Source organism: Periophthalmus magnuspinnatus, chromosome 18, assembly GCF_009829125.3.
Source record: "Periophthalmus magnuspinnatus isolate fPerMag1 chromosome 18, fPerMag1.2.pri, whole genome shotgun sequence".
NCBI lineage: Eukaryota > Metazoa > Chordata > Actinopteri > Gobiiformes > Gobiidae > Periophthalmus > Periophthalmus magnuspinnatus.
The window spans coordinates 25670-46391 of NC_047143.1; the positions used below are offsets into that span (position 1 = coordinate 25670).

The window sequence follows — 20722 nt, forward strand, 5'->3', positions numbered from 1 at the left end:
AAGTTGGTCTCTGGTCAGTCTCAGGTCAGTCTCTGATCTCAGGCCGGTCTCTGGTCTCAGGCTGGTCTCAGGTCGGTCTCTGATATCAGGTTGGTCTCTGGTCTCAGGTCGGTCTCAGGTTGGTCTTTGGTCTTAGGTTGGTCTCTGGTCTCAGGTCGGTCTCAAGTTGGTCTTTGGTCTTAGGTCAGTCTCTGGTCTCAGGTTGGTCTTTGGTTTTAGGTCAGTATCTGGTCTCAGGTTGGTCTCTGGTCTCAGCTCGGTCTCTGGTCTTAGGTCGGTTTCAGCTTGGTCTCTGGTCTCAGTTCGGTCTCAGGTTGGTCTTTGGTCTCAGGTCAGTCTCTGGTCAGTCTCAGGTTGGTCTCTGGTCTCAGGTCGGTCTCTGGTCTCAGGTCGGTCTCTGGTCAGTCTCAGGTTGGTCTCAGGTCTCAGGTCGGTCTCTGGTCTCAGGTCGGTCTCTGGTCAGTCTCAGGTTGGTCTCTGGTCTCAGGTTGGTCTCTGGTCTCAGGTCGGTCTCTGGTCTCAGGTCGGTCTCTGGTCAGTCTCAGGTTGGTCTCTGGTCTCAGGTCGGTCTCTGGTCTCAGGTCAGTCTCTGGTCAGTCTCAGGTGGGTCTCAGGTCTCAGGTCGGTCTCTGGTCTCAGGTCGGTCTCTGGTCTCAGGTCGGTCTCTGGTCAGTCTCAGGTTGGTCTCTGGTCTCAGGTCGGTCTCTGGTCTCAGGTTGGTCTCTGGTCTCAGGTCGGTCTCTGGTCAGTCTCAGGTCGGTCTCTGGTCTCAGGTCGGTCTCAGGTCTTAGGCTGGTCTAAGCATTGATGCGCAGAGTGAAGGAGACCCGTCCTGCAAACTTGTCTCGTTCATTGGCGTAGATGTCTCCCAGAGTGTTGGAGTTGATGTGACACTCGATGTTCAGGTCTGTGTTCAAAGAAGCATTCAGGAACTTTACAGCGACTAGCGGTTGCGTGTAATTCACCTGGAAATAAAAAAAAGAAAACTTTAGAATAACAAATAAAGAATTAAAGCCGTGAGTGGCATTGAACGGCCCCACGTGGCCACAGCTTGTACTACCTGGCACTCCCTAAGGATGGTGCTAGTGTCCCCCCAGTCTGTGTATAACTGCAGCTTCAGGGTGTACCTGTCACTAAACAGACCCAGAGCGGAAGCGCTGACGTGCTACATCGCCATGGCAACACCATACAAAATACCACTTTAACCCCGTGAACTTTTCCAACGGGGAGTGACCTGAAGAGTCACTGCACCCAATTTCACAATCTTCAGTGATGATAATCAGCTGTTTTATCGTTGGAGTCGTCCACTGACGTTCATTCATTTTAGTTATAACTGTGTTCCATACCTGATGTGTGCGTTTAGGGGCGGGGTTAAGGTTCACTCACTGGGTACACTGTAGGGTACACTGACTCAGTGTACCCTACCGTGGATAACCCTCCCTCTCACCCTTAGTTTAGTGGCTCTGGCTCTTAGTTGAGTGGCTCTGACTCTTAGTTGAGTGGCTCTGGCTCTTAGTTGAGTGGCTCTGGCTCTTAGTTGAGTGGCTCTGACTCTTAGTTGAGTGGCTCTGGCTCTTAGTTGAGTGGCTCTGGCTCTTAGTTGAGTGGCTCTGGCTCTTAGTTGAGTGGCTCTCTGTAAATGGATCCACATTAGTCCTGGACACATCTGCAGTCTGTCTCTGTCCACGGGAGTGGATCTCTGTGGTTCTCCTCGAGGTTTCTCTTTTACTCACTAGGTTTTGGTTTTAGCTTTTCCGTGCCAAGAAGGAAGGTCTAAGGACAGGGGGCGCTCTGGGACAGTGGCTGCAGGAGGACAGTCTATGGACAGGGGGCGCTCTGGGACACTTCTCCATTTGTTTGTTTAACTTTTTGTTGATTAAATTAATTTCTCCTCTTCAGCCCGAAGAGGCGACATTGTGATTTTGGGCTTTATAAAAATGAATTGATTGAATCGACTCTTAAAGAGGGTTAGGAGAGACGAGTGCATGGGCCTCATAATCTGAACCAGGACTAAACCAGGACTAGACCAGGACTAGACCGGGACTAAACCAGGACTAGACCAGGACTAGACCAGGACCGGCCACAGACTCACCTGGGCCTTGCTGCCGTAGTATGGGTAGTACATGAGATTGAAGGTTCCATTTGGAGGAAAATACGCCAAAGGGCCGACGTTCACATCGTCTTTCTACAAAAACAGGAAAGAGTGAAGGAGAGATACTTCTATGAAAGAGGAGAAGAAAGAGAGAGGGGAGGGAGAGGTATGTCTACAAAAGAGGAGAAGAGAGGGGAGGCAGAGAGAGGGAGAGATACATCTACAAAAGAGGAGAAGAGAGAGAGAGGGGAGGGAGAGGTATGTCTACAAAAGAGGAGAAGAGAGGGGAGGGAGAGAGGGAGAGATACATCTACAAAAGAGGAGAAGAGAGAGAGAGGGGAGGGAGAGAGAGAGGCAAACCTTTGGTCCACACGACACATACGGAGACTGTCCATCTTTCCCTGGGAGCATCCCGATCACCTGTAGCACAAGCAAACAGCATCAGGGAGGGCATCTGACACACAGGGAGGGCATCTGACACACAGGGAGGGCATCTGACACACAGGGAGGGCATCTGACACACAGGGAGGGCATCTGACACACAGAGAGGGCATCTGATACACAGAGAGGGCATCTGATACACAGGGAGGGCATCTGACACACAGGGAGGGCATCTGACACACAGGGAGGGCATCTGACACACGGGGAGGGCATCTGACACACGGGGAGGGCATCTGACACACACAGGGAGGGCATCTGACACACACAGGGAGGGCATCTGACACACGGGGAGGGCATCTGACACACGGGGAGGGCATCTGACCCGGTTGAGTTTGAGCAGCACACAGGGTTGTCCGCTGCTGTAGCCGTAGGAGCGGTCAACGAGGCCAGAGCAAAGGTCCAGAGCCGTGCGGTTAAACTGACACGAGCGCTTCGGATTGTTTCTCACCTGAAACAAAAGAAGACAACACAGATTTTATGAAGGAGTGACGCCAGCATTCAGCTCACAGAGTGTACAAAGAGTGTGACGTCAAAGAGTGAGACGTCACCCACAGCGTTCAGCTCATAGACTGTACAAAGAGTGAGATGTCAAAGAGTGAGACGTCACCCACAGAACTCAGCTCATAGACTGTACAAAGAGTGAGATATCAAAGAGTGAGATGTCAAAGAGTGAGACGTCACCCACAGCATTCAGCTCATAGACTGTACAAAGAGTGAGATATCAAAGAGTGAGATGTCAAAGAGTGAGACGTCACCCACAGCGTTCAGCTCATAGACTGTACAAAGAGTGAGATATCAAAGAGTGAGATGTCAAAGAGTGAGACGTCACCCACAGCGTTCAGCTCATAGACTGTACAAAGAGTGAGATATCAAAGAGTGAGATGTCAAAGAGTGAGACGTCACCCACAGCGTTCAGCTCATAGACTGTACAAAGAGTGAGATATCAAAGAGTGAGACGTCACCCACAGCGTTCAGCTCATAGACTGTACAAAGAGTGAGATGTCAAAGAGTGAGACGTCACCCACAGCATTCAGCTCATAGACTGTACAAAGAGTGAGATATCAAAGAGTGAGATGTCAAAGAGTGAGACGTCACCCACAGCGTTCAGCTCATAGACTGTACAAAGAGTGAGATATCAAAGAGTGAGATGTCAAAGAGTGAGACGTCACCCACAGCGTTCAGCTCATAGACTGTGCAAAGAGTGAGATATCAAAGAGTGACATGTCAAAGAGTGAGACGTCACCCACAGTGTACAGCTCATAGACTGTAGAAGGACTGTGATGTCACAGCTCCAAATCAAGCTAATCGATGCTAGCGGTTTTACCGGCTGATCTGGAGCCTAATTCCAAAGCTAGTATCTTAGCTATGTCCATTAGATGTCCATAGATATGTCCATGTGTCCAGAACATGGATTCAACCTGTCCCAGACTGGACACAGACTGGACTCTAGTTTAATAGCACATTCACACAACACATTTCATTCAACAAACTTACACACAGTCTGCTCACCTCTCAGCTATCCTCTTGGGTCAGGGGTTAGGGTCAGGGGTCAGGATCATTGCACAGTGGAATGGACTCACCTCTCCGCTGTCCTCTTGGATGAAGTACTGGTTTGGGGGACAGTTATCGTTGGTTTGGGCCTGGACACTGTCGTTATAGGCTGCAAACAGAAAAGGTTATGTATAAAATGACTATTTATGCACAGACTACTACAGTTACTACAGAAACTACTACTATTACTAGTACTACTACTATTACTACTACTACTGCTGCTGGCATGAGTACAGGGTCAGGCTTTAGGGGTCAGTTTAAGGTTAGGGATGTATTTGAGGGTTAGGGGTCACTTTGAGGGGTTATGAGTCAGTTTTAGGGGTCAGTTTTAGGGGTTAGGGGCCAGTTGAAGGGGTGAGGGGGTTAGCGTAGATTCTTACGTGACAGGAAGGCGTCCAGGCTGGAGAGCAGGCCATTGTACGACTCCGCCTTTGAAACAGAGAAGGCAATGTGTAGTTGGTCTCCCTTTGGACGAATCATCATGCCTTAAAACACAAAACAGCCAATCAGAGAGCAGCAATGACTGTAACAGCCAATCAGATCTGTTCAAACACCACTGAATTGTTGTAAGTGGTTTGTTTTGTGTCTGTTTAAAGATGTGTATGACTGAAAATCTCAACACATATTAATATGAACACTGTCCTGTTTAACAACATAAGACTCTTTATGAGGCTAACACTAACGCTAATGCGAACAGTAAACTTAACACTAACCCTAACACCAACGCTAACACTGACCCTAACACTATCCCTAACACAAACACCAACCCTAACTCTAACGCTAACACTAAGGCTAACACTAACCCTAATGCTAACACTAAGGCTAACACTAACCCTAATGCTAACACTAAGGCTAACACTAACCCTAATGCTAACACTAAGGCTAACACTAACCCTAATGCTAACACTCACACTAACATTAACAATAACCCTAACATTAACCTTAACACTAACAACACTAAATGAAACACGGTCAGATTAATTCAAATGTTGCTTTAAATTACACCTTCTATGTTTATACATGATATTGTCTGTGTCCACGGCAGGTCCAGACCCTGTCCTGTCCAGTCTGTGTCCACAGCAGGTCCAGACCCTGTCCTGTCCAGTCTGTGTCCACAGCAGGTCCAGACCCTGTTCTGTCCAGTCTGTGTCCACAGCAGGTCCAGGTCCTGTCCTGTCCTGTCCAGTCTGTGTCCACGGCAGGTCCAGACCCTGTCCTGTCCAGTCTGTGTCCACGGCAGGTCCAGACCCTGTCCTGTCCAGTCTGTGTCCACGGCAGGTCCAGGTCCTGTCCTGACAGACTTAACTTTTGGCTTTTATTAGATCTAGGATCAATTTATACTTTTATGCCACTGTCAGAGACTTTGGTGTATTTAACTCCAAGCTCTTCAGGCTTTAACGCTCAGAACACAGTGCGGTCAAGTGTGCTAAAGTGTGCTAAAGTGTGCTAAAGTGTGCTAAAGTGTGACAAAGTGTGGTAAAGTGTGGTAAAGTGTGCTAAAGTGTGCTAAAGTGTGGTAAAGTGTGACAAAGCGTGACAACGTGTGACAACGTGTGACAACGTGTGACAAAGTGTGGCAAAGTGTGGTAAAGTGTGGTAAAGTGTGGTAAAGTGTGGTAAAGTGTAGTAAAGTGTGGTAAAGTGTGGTAAAGTGTGGTAAAGTGTGGTAAAGTGTGACAAAGTGTGACAAAGTGTGACAAAGTGTGACAAAGTGTGGTAAAGTGTGGTAAAGTGTGACAAAGTGTGGTAAAGTGTGGTAAAGTGTGGTAAAGTGTGACAAAGTGTGGTAAAGTGTGGTAAAGTGTGGTAAAGTGTGGTAAAGTGTGGCTGACCCCAGCTCTTGTGGCTTTATTAATTTCTCTTTGTTATTTTCGTCCGATTGGACCTGATGATGTAAAAGAATTATCTTTTTTCATTATGTAGATTCTGAGAAAAGTGAAATAAAACAAATGTCCTCATATGTGGAGATTTTCATCATTTTGATAAAACATTTAAATGATTTGAAAAATAATATTTATTAAGTGCCTGAACACAACAACATTTGTCCTGAATAAAAACAAAATGAGAAACAACATTTGTGCCTCTTGGAACAAAGTGTCTCATAATAATAATAATAATAATAATAATAATAATAATAATAATAATAATAATAATAATAATAATTATTATTATTATTATTATTATTATTATTATTATTATTATTATTATTATTATTATATTCTGAACATTCTAAACTTTTAAAAAGATTCTTAATTGAACATATTTGCATTCTTGCTGTTCTTGTTGCTGTTCTTCTTCTAGACAACCCAAAATGTGTTGTCCACATGAGGAAACCAGGTCCTAGGAGGTTATACATCGAGGCGCAGTAGCACTGGGCTAGTGTCGTCTGACAGGTGCAGTGACAGGTGCATTGTGGGTGGAGTTCTCTTACCGGGTGTAGTGAGGCGGTCTTGCCAGGTGGGGCGATAGTCGTCCAGCGTCAGGAGCATGACGTACATGGTGAGGGCGAACATTCCAGCGAGGAAGAGATAGAAGACCAGGTAGAACAGCAAGATGAGGCCTGAGGGAACAGAGACCTCACATCAGAAACAAGGGACCTCACATCAGAAACAAGGGACCTCACATCAGAAACAAGGGATCTCACATGAGAAACAAGGGACCTCACATCAGAAACAAGGGGCCTCACATCAGAAACAAGGGGCCTCACATCAGAAACAAGGGATCTCACATGAGAAACAAGGGACCTCACATCAGAAACAAGGGACCTCACATCAGAAACAAGGGGCCTCAAATCAGAAACAAGGGGCCTCAAATCAGAAACAAGGGGCCTCACATCAGAAACAAGGGGCCTCACATCAGAAACAAGGGATCTCACATGAGAAACAAGGGACCTCACATCAGAAACAAGGGACCTCACATCAGAAACAAGGGGCCTCAAATCAGAAACAAGGGGCCTCAAATCAGAAACAAGGGACCTCAAATCAGAAACAAGGGACCTCACATCAGAAACAAGGGACCTCACATCAGAAACAAGGGGCCTCAAATCAGAAACAAGGGACCTCACGTCAGAAACAAGGGACCTCACATGAGAAACATGAGAAACAAGGGACCTCACATCAGAAACAAGGGGCCTCAAATCAGAAACAAGGGACCTCACGTCAGAAACAAGGGGCCTCACGTCAGAAACAAGGGGCCTCACGTCAGAAACAAGGGATCTCACATGAGAAACAAGGGACCTCACATCAGAAACAAGGGGCCTCAAATCAGAAACAAGGGGCCTCAAATCAGAAACAAGGGGCCTCACATCAGAAACAAGGGGCCTCACATCAGAAACAAGGGACCTCACATCAGAAACAAGGGACCTCACATCAGAAACAAGGGGCCTCAAATCAGAAACAAGGGGCCTCAAATCAGAAACAAGGGACCTCAAATCAGAAACAAGGGACCTCACATCAGAAACAAGGGACCTCACATCAGAAACAAGGGGCCTCAAATCAGAAACAAGGGACCTCACGTCAGAAACAAGGGACCTCACATGAGAAACATGAGAAACAAGGGACCTCACATCAGAAACAAGGGGCCTCAAATCAGAAACAAGGGACCTCACGTCAGAAACAAGGGGCCTCACGTCAGAAACAAGGGACCTCACATCAGAAACAAGGGGCCTCACATCAGAAACAAGGGGCCTCACATCAGAAACAAGGGGCCTCACGTCAGAAACAAGGGGCCTCACGTCAGAAACAAGGGATCTCACATGAGAAACAAGGGACCTCACATCAGAAACAAGGGATCTCACGTCAGAAACAAGGGGCCTCACATCAGAAACAAGGGATCTCACATGAGAAACAAGGGACCTCACGTCAGAAACAAGGGATCTCACATGAGAAACAAGGGGCCTCACATCAGAAACAAGGGACCTCACGTCAGAAACAAGGGGCCTCACATCAGAAACAAGGGATCTCACATGAGAAACAAGGGGCCTCACATCAGAAACAAGGGGCCTCAAATCAGAAACAAGGGGCCTCAAATCAGAAACAAGGGGCCTCACATCAGAAACAAGGGACCTCACATCAGAAACAAGGGGCCTCAAATCAGAAACAAGGGGCCTCAAATCAGAAACAAGGGACCTCACATCAGAAAGAAGGGACCTCACATCAGAAACAAGGGATCTCACATGAGAAACAAGGGGCCTCACATCAGAAACAAGGGGCCTCACATCAGAAACAAGGGATCTCACATGAGAAACAAGGGGCCTCACATCAGAAACAAGGGGCCTCACGTCAGAAACAAGGGGCCTCACATCAGAAACAAGGGATCTCACATGAGAAACAAGGGACCTCACGTCAGAAACAAGGGATCTCACATGAGAAACAAGGGGCCTCACATCAGAAACAAGGGACCTCACGTCAGAAACAAGGGGCCTCACATCAGAAACAAGGGATCTCACATGAGAAACAAGGGGCCTCACATCAGAAACAAGGGGCCTCAAATCAGAAACAAGGGGCCTCAAATCAGAAACAAGGGGCCTCGCATCAGAAACAAGGGGCCTCAAATCAGAAACAAGGGATCTCACATGAGAAACAAGGGGCCTCACATCAGAAACAAGGGGCCTCACATCAGAAACAAGGGATCTCACATGAGAAACAAGGGGCCTCACATCAGAAACAAGGGGCCTCAAATCAGAAACAAGGGGCCTCAAATCAGAAACAAGGGGCCTCACATCAGAAACAGGGGGCCTCACATCAGAAACAAGGGGCCTCAAATCAGAAACAAGGGGCCTCACATCAGAAACAGGGGGCCTCACATCAGAAACAAGGGACCTCACATTAAAAACACATTTGACACTTGTATCGGCGGGGCAGGTGTGTATCGGCGGGGCAGGTGTGTATCAGCGGGGCAGGTGTGTATCAGCGGGGCAGGTGTGTATCAGCGGGGCAGGTGAGACAGCCGATCATAGTGGATGTTTCAGATGACATCACCGCATTCTATAGGCCGATCATATTTTTCACAGATGGAGAACAGCGACGTCTTGGGTCTAGTCTTCGATAGAAATTTGTCATTTTATCTTTTGAATATTTCATGGTAAAGTCGAATGTACTCAGTAGAACTGTGAGTGACCCCTGACCCCATCTGGAGTATGACATCATCACAGGGGCATAACGACCCGTAACAACGTTAAGAAGAAAAAAGTGACAGTTTCACTCTGAAACTCATCCCTTTGGGGCGGGACTTGGTGAACTTTGGTTAGGACTATTCCAGGTTCAGTCCTGGTCTAGTCCTGGTCTAGTCCTGGTCTAGGTCTGATTGAGTCCTGGTCCAGTCCTAGTTGAGTCCTGGTCAAGTCCTGGTCTAGTGCTGGTCTAGTCCTGGTTGAGTCCTGGATTAGTCCTGGTCTAGTGCTGGTCTAGTCCTGGTTGAGTCCTGGATTAGTCCTGGTCTAGTCCTGGTCTAGTCCTGCTTGAGTCCTGGTCTATTTATTTATTTATTTATTTACAGCGGACAGTGTTGACCAACAGTGACTGTTTAACCTGCCAGAATTACCCAAGAGTCTAGTTTTCATCTGTTGTCCGTTGCCTTGATGTACAGACGGCTCCTTGCAAATTTAAATAATTTACAGAGGACACATAGAAGTCTAGTCTAGTTCTGTTCTAGTCCTGGTTGAGTCCTGGTACAGTCATGGTCTAGTTCTGGTATAATCCTGGTCTAGTCCTGGTTGAGTCCAGGTCTAATCCTGGTTTAGTCATGGTCCAGTCCTGGTCTAGTCCTGGTCTAGTCCTGGTTGAGCACTGGTCTAGTCCTGGTCTAGTCCTGGTCGAGTCCTGGTCTAGTCCTGGTCTAGTCCTGGTCTAGTCCGGGTCTAGTCTTGGTTCAGTCCTGGTATAGTCCTGGTCTAGTCCTGGTTGAGTCCTGGTTTAGTCCTGGTCTAATCCCGGTCTAATCCTGATTGAGTCTTGGTCTAGTCCTGGTCTCATCCTGGTCTAGTCTTGGTCTAGTCTTGGTCTAGTCTTGGTCTAGTCCTGGTTGAGTCTTGGTCTAGACCTGGTTGAGTCCTGGTCTAGTCCTGGTTGGGTCCTGGACTAGTCCTGGTTGAGTCCACGTCTAGTCCTGGTTCAGTCCTGGTCAAGTCCTGGTTCAGTCCTGGTCTTGTCCTGGTTGAGTCCTGGTTAAGTCCTGGTCTACTCCTGGTTGAGTCCACGTCTAGTCCTGGTCTAGTCCTGGTCTAGTCCTGGTTGAGTCCTGGTCTAGTCATGCTCGAGTCCTGGTCTAGTCCTGGTTGAGTCCAGGTCTAGTCCTGGTCTAGTCCTGGTTGAGTCCACGTCTAGTCCTGGTCTAGTCCTGGTCTAGTCCTGGTTGAGTCCTGGTCTAGTCCTGGTTGAGTCCTGGTCTAGTCCTGGTCTAGTCCTGGTCTAGTCCTGGTCTAGTCCTGGTTGAGTCCTGGTCTAGTCCTGGTCTAGTCCTGGTTTTTGTCCTGGTCTAGTCCTGGTCTAGTCCTGGTTGAGTCCACATCTAGTCCTGGTCTAGTCCTGGTCTAGTCCTGGTCTAGTCCTGGTTGAGTCCTGGTCTAGTCCTGGTCTAGTCCTGGTTGAGTCCTGGTTAAGTCCTGGTCTAGTCATGCTCGAGTCCTGGTCTAGTCCTGGTCTAGTCCTGGTCTAGTCCTGGTCTAGTCCTGGTTGAGTCCTGGTCTAGTCCTGGTTGAGTCCTGGTTAAGTTCTGGTCTAGTCCTGGTTGAGTCCTGGTCTAGTCCTGGTCTAGTCCTGGTTGAGTCCTGGTTGAGTCCTGGTCTAGTTCTGGTTGAGTCCTGGTTAAATCCTGGTCTACTCCTGGTTGAGTCCACGTCTAGTCCTGGTCTAGTCCTGGTCTAGTCCTGGTTGAGTCCTGGTCTAGTCCTGGTCTAGTCCTGGTCTAGTCCTGGTCTAGTCCTGGTTGAGTCCTGGTCTAGTCCTGGTTGAGTCCTGGTCTAGTCCTGGTCTAGTCCTGGTTGAGTCCTGGTCTAGTCCTGGTCTAGTCCTGGTTGAGTCCTGGTTGAGTCCTGGTCTAGTTCTGGTCGTGGGGTCAGGGGGAGGGGCTAATCCTTTGTGTGTGACCTACTTTCTTTGGGGGAGGGTCTCGGGCTTTAGGCTGAAGATTAATTTGAATCATTTTATCTAAATTTGAAAATCACAGTTTAATAATAATAATAATAATAATAATAATAATAATAATAATAATAATAATAATAATAATAATAATAATAAGTCAGCCAATCAGAGACTACGCTTCAGTGACGACGTCATTGTCCAGAAGACGGAGAAGAACGTCAACTACAAACCAGCGGAAACTTAAATATATGGGCACACAGCTAGCATAAAGGCTAAAGGCTAATCATGGACCCACACACACATAGACACATATACAAACACACACACACATACACACACACACACATAGACGCATATACAAACACACAAATACACACACCTACATACAAACACACACATACACACACACCCCTATCTACATACAAACACACACACCCCTACACACACATATACACACACATAGACACATATACAAACACACAAATACACACACCTACATACAAACACACACATACACACACACACACACCCACCCCTATCTACATACAAACACACACACCCCTACACACACATATACATACAAACACACATACACATACACACATATACATACAAACACACACACATACACACACATATACACCCCAACACACACACATACACACACATATACACACACATAGACACATATACAAACACACACACATATACACACATATACATACAAACACACACATACACACCAACACACATACACACATATACACACACACATATACATACAAACACTCTCACACACGCATACACACATATAGACACATATACACACACATACACACACACACCCCACTCCCTCTTCTCTCTTTTTCATGTTTGTAAAGGTTAAAGTCAGAGACACGTTCTAATATTCAAATGTTCAAATATTCAAATGTTCAAATATTCAAATGTTTAAATGTTTAAATGTTCTAATGTTTAAATGTTCTAATGTTTATGTAGAGCTCCCCCTGGTGGCCAAACAGTGCACATCATGCAAACGTTTTTCACTTTAATCCAGATTATAATCTCAGCCTCCATTTCACGCTAAACCCTCCCCCTCTCATATCAACTAACCCTAAACCCTCCCCCTCTCATATCAACTAACCCTAAACCCTCCCCCTCTCATATCAACTAAACCCTAAACCCTCCCCCTCTCATATCAGCTAAACCCTAAACCCTCCCCCTCTCATATCAACTAAACCCTAAACCCTCCCCCTCTCATATCAACTAACCCTAAACCCTCCCCCTCTCATATCAACTAACCCTAAACCCTCCCCCTCTCATATCAACTAAAACCCTAAATCCTCCCCCTCTCATATCAGCTAAAACCCTAAATCCTCCCCCTCTCATATCAACTAACCCTAAACCCTCCCCCTCTCATATCAACTAAACCCTAAACCCTCCCCCTCTCATATCAACTAAAACCCTAAATCCTCCCCCTCTCATATCAGCTAAAACCCTAAACCCTCCCCCTCTCATATCAGCTAAACCCTAAACCCTAAACCCTCCCCCCTCATATCAGCTAAACCCTAAACCCTGACTATTGTTTAGCCTCTTTAACCCTTTAGACTCTTTAACCCTTTAGACCAGGGGTGTTCAAACCATGGCCCAGGGGCCAAATACGGCCCTTATACCAATTTTTATTGGCCCTCAGGCCTCCTGCTGAACCGGCCCAGTTGACCATAAGCAGAACTTTTAACAGCAGATTAAAGTATTTCTACTGCTATAACCTCACACATCACAGTGAGACACGGACCTGAATAAATGTGTTTCTTATTGACCTACTGGGACCTGGCGTCCTCATGTGGACAACACAGTTTGGGTTTCTAGGCCACAATGCAAATTTTTATAAGAAGAAGAACAATGCAAAAATCATTTTTTTTTATGTTCAGAATGTTGTTTTTTGTTTTTTTTTTTGTAAAGGCCCATGTCTCCTGCTCTTGCAGAGCTTCACATGAGACACTTTGTTCCAAGAGGCACAATTGTTGTTTCTCATTTTGTTTTTACTCAGGACAAATGTTGCTGTGTTCAGGGTCTTATTAAATAGTTTTTGCAAATCATTATTCAAATGTTTTATCAAAATGATTAAAATGTCACATATGAGGACATTTGTTTCACTTCACTTTTCTCAGAATCTACATAAAGTAAAAAGATAATTATTTGTTTTTACATCCTCAGGTCCAATCAGCCCAAACAACAAAGAGAAATTAATAAAATTACAAAAGAGTTGGAGTCTGAGGATAAAGCGCCACATTGATCCGTGATCTGTGGCCCTCCGCTTGAATATGTTTTGATCTGTGGCCCTCGGCAAAAAAAAGTTTGGGCAGTAGTTTCATTAGTGAGATGCATCTGATTGTGTTGTGATAGTGCTCTGAAGGGGGAGGGACTTAGCACAGGGACACTCCTGACCATTGATCAGTGACCTCTGGTTTTAGTCCTGGTCTGGTCCTGTTTTAGTCCTGGTCCGGTTCTGTTTTAGTCCTGGTCCGGTCCTGTTTTAGTCCTGGTCCGGTTCTGTTTTAGTCCTGGTCCGGTCCTGTTTTAGTCCCGGTCCGGTCCTGTTTTAGTCCCGGTCCGGTCTTGTATTTAAAAAAAAAAAAGTTTAAATCTGAGCTATTGACGATGATGACGTCACTGACACAGTTTAACCCGGCTTGGCGCACCTCACGCGCCCCTCACGTACACCTGACGCACAGAGGTACCTCACGCGCCCCTCACGCACACCTGACGCACAGAGGTACCTCACGCGCCCCTCACGTACACCTGACGCACAGAGGTACCTCACGCGCCCCTCACGCACACCTGACGCACAGAGGTACCTCACGCGCCCCTCACGCACACCTGACGCACAGAGGTACCTCACGCGCCCCTCACGTACACCTGACGCACACATCACGCACAGAGTCCGGACTCACCCCAGCTCGTGGCGGTTCGGCCCATCAACTCGTGCGTCCGCGGGTTCCAGATAAAGTCCCAACTGGATCCACGGGGTTCTTCTTTCGCACCGCCCCCAGACATGGTCCTGAGTTAGTCTTGGTTTAGTCCTGGGTTAGACCTGGTTTAGTCGTAGTTTAGACCTGGTTTAGTCCTAGTTTAGACCTGGTTTAGGCCTATCTTAGGCCTGGTTTAGTCCTGGTTTAGTCCTGGTTTAGACCTTGTTTAGGCCTATCTTAGGCCTGGTTTAGTCCTGGTTTAGTCCTGGTCTAGTCCCGGTCTAGTCCCGGTCTAGTCCGGGTGCACAGAGGAGGAGAGTGAAGGTGAAGATGGCGCTGTCCGGATTAACTCCAGCTGTTCCTGCAGAGGCTGCGCGGCTCTGAGGCGGATCAGAGGCGGCTCTGAGGCGGCTCCGGAGCGTTTGAGCGGGAAGATTCTGACCCGGTCCAGACGGAGGACCCGGATGAGAGACGCGGATGAGGCGCGGATGAGACGCGGATGAGACGCGCTGAAAAGAGCAGATGAAGCGATGGAGGCGGCAGATGATGGAGGAGCGCGGAGACGCACGGAGGATGCGGACTCAGGCCCCGCCCACACAGCCATGACGTCACGCCCAATGGCCGTACACCCCAGTGACGCGCGAGCATACGTCACGTGCACGCAGTGGATCACTGCACCGCGCGCACGAACCATACATAACACACACACGTGACCTGCTCCACCGAACCTGGTCTGGCTGTTTCAGTCAGATGCCCTCCCATCCTCCTGTACCGCTGTGTCAGATGCCCTCCCATCCTCCAGTATCCCTGTGTCAGATGCCCTCCCATCCTCCTGTACCCCTGTGTCAGATGCCCTCCCATCCTCCTGTACCCCTGTGTCAGATGCCCTCCCATCCTCCAGTATCCCTGTGTCAGATGCCCTCCCATCCTCCTGTACCCCTGTGTCAGATGCCCTCCCATCCTCCTGTACCCCTGTGTCAGATGCCCTCCCATCCTCCTGTACCCCTGTACTGTTTGACTGAGATGGGGGGAGTCTCTAGTAAATCTGCAGATAATGGGGTGTGTCAGATGCCCTCCCAGATAATGTCGTGTGGTTGGAGAAATATAGAAAAAACAAACACAATTATAAACACAAACAGAAACGGAAACAATATGCTGACATGTGTTGCAGAGACAAAGTGTTGTTGTTGTAGACACTGTGTTGTTTACACTGTGTTGTTGTTGTTGTTGTTGTTGTTGTTGACACTGTGTTGTTGTCTTTGACACTGTGTTGTTGTTGTTGACACTGTTTTGTTGTTGTTGTTGACACTGTGTTGTTGTTGACACTGTGTTGTTTACACTGTGTTGTTGTTGTTGTTGTTGTTGACACTGTGTTGTTGTCTTTGACACTGTGTTGTTGTTGTTGACACTGTTTTGTTGTTGTTGTTGACACTGTGTTGTTTTTGACACTGTTTTGTTGTTGACACTGTTTTGTTGTCGACACTGTTTTGTTGTTGTTGTTGACACTGTGTTGTTGTTGACACTGTTGTTTTTGACACTGTGTTGTTGTTGTTGACACTGTTTTGTTGTTGACACTGTATTGTTGTTGACACTGTGTTGTTTTTGACACTGTTTTGTTGTTGACACTGTTTTGTTGTTGTTGACACTGTTTTGTTGTTGACACTGTGTTGTTTTTGACACTGTGTTGTTGTTGACAGTTTTGTTGTTGTTGTTGTTGACACTGTGTTGTTTTTGACACTGTGTTGTTTTTGACACTGTGTTGTTGTTGACAGTTTTGTTGTTGTTGTTGACACTGTGTTGTTTTTGACACTGTGTTGTTTTTGACACTGTGTTGTTGTTGACAGTTTTGTTGTTGTTGTTGACACTGTGTTGTTGTCTGTGTTGTTGTTGTCTCTGTAGACACTGCTCTGTTTTATAGTGATGACATCACACTCAAGACTGAGACTGTAAAGAACAAACTCTTTATATTTACACATTTAAATTGTAAATAAAAATCTGACTCTCAACAACCACAAACTCAAACTGTCCCAAACATCAGGTCTCTGTGACTGTGATTAAGGCGTCTGTGCAGCAGAGGGCGCTGTTACACAAAATACTGCTGTGGGTTTGGACTTAACGTCAGAGACTCAGGAAAAGTCCAGCGCAGGACCAGGACTAAACCGGGTCTAATCCAGCATCTAAACTAGGACTAAACTGGGTCTAACCCTGGATCTAAACCAGGACTAAACTAGGTCTGAACCAGGACTAGACTAGGACTGAACCAGGACAATAGCTGGACTAGAGCAGGACTGAACCAGGACTGAATCAGGTCTAAACTAGGTCTCAACCAGGACTAGACTGGGACTGAATCAAGGCTAAATCAGGACTATAGCAGGACTGAACCAGGACTAAATCAGGACTGGAGCAGGACTGGAGCAGGACTGGAGCAGGACTGGAGCAGGACTGGAGGACTGGTGGAACAATGGGAGCTTTGTTGGTTGTTTGCTTGGAGCTGTGCAGTAGCTGAGGTCAGTGTCGTTCACACTTTGTGTTTTTACTGTAAACTTAAAGTCATTTCATTTTTGTAACTGTCAGATTTGGACTGAAAATAGCTCATCTTTGAAAATACCGGGATTTTCTAAAAACTAAACTAAAATGATTAAATGGAAAGTTGAGATGAAACTCCTCAAGCCTCATCATAAACCCTAAACCCCAACTCTAACCCCTAAACTCTGACCTCTGACCTCCTCTTCAGGGGTTAGAGTTTGGGGGTTAAAGGTCATCTTCTCTTCTGTGCTTGAATGAGATGGACAAACGGATGGAGAGATGCTGAGACGGAGGGAGAGATTACATGTTGTTTACTTTCTGTTCACATGTTGTTTACTTTTTGTTCACATGTTGTTTACTTTCCTTTCACATGTTGTTTACTTTCTGTTCACAAGTTGTTTACTTTCTGTTCACATGTTGTTTACTTTCTGTTCACATGTTGTTTACTTTCTGTTTACAGCTTTACTTTTGTTGCGTTGACCGTACATGTGTCTCTGCAGAGCTGAGCTCTAATTGGTCCATGATGAGTAAACAGAGGCGGGGCTTCCACATCACCAGTGTGCGGTCAGAGCCCATCAACCAATCAGAGTCCTCCACTCGCCGGCCACAGTCCCATGATGCAGTGGGACATCGCTTCAGAGTGGTGCGTTTGGACACGAGGGGGCGCTACCAACGCGGCCGCTGGACGTGTGTCGACCTGCCCACCACGGTACGGGACTAAACCCAGACTAAACCCAGACTAAACCCGGACTACACCAGGACTGCACCGGGACTTCACAGAGACTACACCGGGTCTCAACTGGGACTACACCGGGACTACACTGGGACTACACCGGGACTACACTGGGTCTCAATTGGGACTACACTGGGACTACACCGGGACTACACCGGGACTACACTGGGACTACACCAGGACTACACTGGGTCTCAACTGGGACTACACTGGGACTACACCGGGACTACACTGGGACTACACCGGGACTACACTGGGTCTCAACTGGGACTACACCGGGTCTCAACCAGGACTACAATGGGACTACACCGGGTCTCAACTGGGACTACACCGGGACTACACTGGGACTACACTGGGTCTCAACTGGGACTACACCGGGTCTCAACTGGGACTACACTGGGACTACACCGGGTCTCAACAGGGACTACACCAGGTCTCAACCGGGACTACACTGGGACTCCACCGGGTCTCAACCAGGACTACAATGGGACTACACCGGGTCTCAACTGGGACTACACCGGGACTACACTGGGTCTCAACTGGGACTACACCGGGACTACACTGGGACTACACCAGGTCTCAACCGGGACTACACTGGGACTACACCGGGTCTCAACTGGGACTACACCGGGACTACACCGGGTCTCAACTGGGACTACACCGGGACTACACTGGGACTACACCAGGTCTCAACCGGGACTACACTGGGACTACACCGGGACTACACCGGGTCTTAACCGGGACTACACTGGGACTACACCAGGTCTCAACCGGGACTACACTGGGACTACACCGGGTCTCAACTGGGACTACACCGGGACTACACTGGGACTACACCGGGACTACACCGGGTCTCAACCAGGACTACACCAGGCCTAATCCAGGCTCTATTATTCTCAAACAGGAAGTGGCGTCGCTGGGGGCAGGACTACGGCGCGTCATGATGATTGACAGCCTGAGACACGCCCACTCCCTGGAGTCGCTGGAGATGATTGGACGAGAGCGAGATAAGGGCACGGGGTTTGTGGTCCTCAGTGGGCCTCCATCTCCCACAATGCATCAGTGTGACCCCGCCCCCCCAAAGCCCCGACCACTGCAGCTACTCACAGATGCACAGGTGTGTCAGATGCCCTCCCTGTGTGTCAGATTGTGTCAAATACCCTCCCTCTGTGCCAGATGCCCTCCCTGTGTGTGTCAGATGCCCTCCCTGTGTGTGTCAGATGCCCTCCCTGTGTGTCAGATGCGCTCCCTGTGTGTCAGATGCCCTCCTTGTGTGTGTCAGATGCCCTCCCTGTGTGTCAGATGCCCTCCCTGTGTGTCAGATGCACTTCCATGTGTCGAATGTTTCAGATGCCCTCCCTGTCTTTCAGACCTTGAGGCAGTGTCGGTCTCAGCCGTCGTCTCCTCCTCACAGCCTCAACCTGAGCCACGCCCTCTTCAGCCCCACCCACAGGTAAGGCCCGCCCCCAGAGAGCACACCTGAGCAGGGACCAAGACTGGATCAGGTCTAAACCAGGTCTAAACCATGACCAAACCAGGTCCTGGATTAGACCTTTAGACCTGCTTTGGTGCCAGTGGAATGTGTGTGTGGGAAAAGAGGAATGTCTGTGTGAGATGTGATTGGTCCAGGGGGTGAGTGGGCAGCGAATCAAAGAACGAGTCTGTGCAGCAGACGGGATCAGACACAAAACCAGAACCAAGTCTTAACCAGATCTTAGACAAGAGTGGATCTAAACCAGGAGTAGACCTAGGCTAAACCAGGAGTAGACCAGAGTCCAGAGCAGCATTAAACGTGGACTGATCCAGGACTAACCCAGGACAAACCAGGGGCTAAACTGGGGCTAACCCAGGACAAACCAGGGGCTAAACTGGGGCTAACCCAGGACAAACCAGGGGCTAAACTGGGGCTAAGCCAGGACTAAACAGGGACTAATCCAGTACTTCGAGACCCTGGAGGAGGAGCGATGCTAATGGATGCTAACGAGCCAAGACCAAGGACTCGCCCTCCTCAGACCCCGCCTCCTCCTCCCCGGACCCTCACACCTTTCACCCAATCACAGCGAGCCAAACCCTCAACCGACCAATCAGAGAGAGGCAGACCATCATCCAACCAATCAGAGCGAGCCCGGCCCTTTGTGAACCAATCAGAGCGAAGTTTGAGCTGCCTGCTGCGGCTCTGCACCAGGTAGGCAAAATCAACCTGTTTTTAATATAACATCAACAAAGGAAAAGAAAAACTCATCTCCACAAGTCAAAAACCAGACCTGGTTTAATCTTGGTTTGGTCCTGGTTTAGCCTGGTGTAGTCCCGGTGTAGTCCTGGTTTAGTCCTGGTTTAGTCCTGGTGTAGTCCCGGTGTAGTCCTGGTGTAGTCCTGGTGTAGTCCTGGTTTAGCCTGGTGTAGTCCTGGTGTAGTCCCGGTGTAGTCCTGGTGTAGTCCTGGTTTAGCCTGGTGTAGTCCTGGTGTAGTCCCGGTGTAGTCCCGGTGTAGTCCTGGTGTAGTCCCGGTGTAGTCCCGGTGTAGTCCTGGTGTAGTCCTGGTTTAGCCCGGTGTAGTCCTGGTTTAGCCTGGTGTAGTCCTGGTTTAGCCTGGTGTAGTCCCGGTGTAGTCCCGGTTTAGTCCCGGTGTAGTCCCGGTGTAGTCCTGGTGTAGTCCTCTTTTAGTCCTGGTTTAATCACAGTTGTTTTATGTTTTCAGTGCGTCCTGCAGTTCCTCAATCGATAATAAAATTGAACAGGCTCTGGTAAGTCTCAAACCCAAACAAGGACCAGGACTAAACCAGGACTAAACCGGGACTGAACCAGGACTGAACCAGGTCTTAACCATTACTGGACCAGAAGTGCACTTGGACTAAACCCGGTCTAACCTCGGGCTGTGGTCTTGCAGGACCTAGTGAAGACCCACCTGAGGATGGCGGTCAGAGACGAGGTCCAAGTCCTAAGAGAAACAATCAGAGACCTCCAGACCCAGAACCAGCTTCTACAACAGGAAAACAGGATCCTCAGAGCCTTCACACGGACCGGACCAGGACTGGAGCAGGACTAAACTAGGACTTAACCAGGACTGAACCAGGTCTAGCTCAGGACTAAACCAGGGTAAACCAGGACTAAACCAGAACTAAACCAAGACTAAACCCAGTCTAAATCAGTTCTAAACCAGGACTAAACCAAGGCTAAACCAAGACTAAACCCGGTCTAAACCAGGTCTAACTCAGGACTATCTTTCGGACAATTGTACAGAAGCTGTGAATTACTGAACGAGCCAATCAGGAGTCTGTTCCCATGGTGATGTAAATTAAAGTTTAATAAAGTATTTATCCAACCCTAAATCT

The 20722-nt window shown here is 48.0% G+C and overlaps 2 protein-coding genes across 3 annotated transcripts; one reads left to right on the plus strand and one right to left on the minus strand.

Moving 5' to 3' along the window:
• Nucleotides 1-614: 614 nt before the first annotated feature.
• Nucleotides 615-14231, minus strand: LOC117386420 (sodium/potassium-transporting ATPase subunit beta-2-like). The gene is made up of 8 exons (XM_033983775.2): nt 14115-14231; nt 6516-6644; nt 4465-4569; nt 4114-4193; nt 2856-2981; nt 2453-2512; nt 2093-2185; nt 615-965 (listed from the first exon to the last, which is right to left on the minus strand). Exons 1-8 carry the CDS (start codon nt 14215-14217, stop codon nt 798-800), a joined length of 864 nt encoding a protein of 287 aa, XP_033839666.1. The 5' UTR covers nt 14218-14231; the 3' UTR covers nt 615-797.
• Nucleotides 14232-16249: 2018 nt separating this feature from the next.
• LOC117386612 (sperm acrosome developmental regulator-like) lies at nt 16250-20719 on the plus strand. Of its 2 annotated transcripts, XM_033984019.2 has the most exons (6): nt 16250-16639; nt 17159-17367; nt 18296-18508; nt 18762-18844; nt 20089-20134; nt 20278-20719. In XM_033984019.2, the coding sequence occupies exons 2-6, from the start codon at nt 17179-17181 to the stop codon at nt 20434-20436; spliced, it is 690 nt and encodes a 229-aa protein (XP_033839910.2). In that variant the 5' UTR covers nt 16250-16639; nt 17159-17178; the 3' UTR covers nt 20437-20719. The 2 variants fall into 2 exon arrangements, with proteins under 2 accessions (XP_033839910.2, XP_055084915.1); XM_055228940.1 differs by lacking the exons at nt 18762-18844; nt 20089-20134 and having other exon boundaries at nt 16532-16639; nt 20278-20500.
• The last annotated feature ends 3 nt before the right edge of the window (nt 20720-20722 follow it).

Excerpts from the sequence above, each read along its gene's own strand:
- LOC117386420 (XM_033983775.2), bottom strand. The coding sequence starts at position 14,217 with ATGTCTGGGGGCGGTGCGAAAGAAGAACCCCGTGGATCCAGTTGGGAC. Across the intron at positions 6,645-14,114 it reads CCGAACCGCCACGAGCTGGG|GCCTCATCTTGCTGTTCTAC; the intron begins GTGAGTCCGGAC and ends CTGTTCCCTCAG. Across the intron at positions 4,570-6,515 it reads AGACCGCCTCACTACACCCG|GCATGATGATTCGTCCAAAG; the intron begins GTAAGAGAACTC and ends TTGTGTTTTAAG.
- LOC117386612 (XM_033984019.2), top strand. The coding sequence starts at position 17,179 with ATGATGAGTAAACAGAGGCGGGGCTTCCACATCACCAGTGTGCGGTCA. Across the intron at positions 18,845-20,088 it reads CTCTTCAGCCCCACCCACAG|TGCGTCCTGCAGTTCCTCAA; the intron begins GTAAGGCCCGCC and ends TTATGTTTTCAG. Across the intron at positions 20,135-20,277 it reads ATAAAATTGAACAGGCTCTG|GACCTAGTGAAGACCCACCT; the intron begins GTAAGTCTCAAA and ends GTGGTCTTGCAG.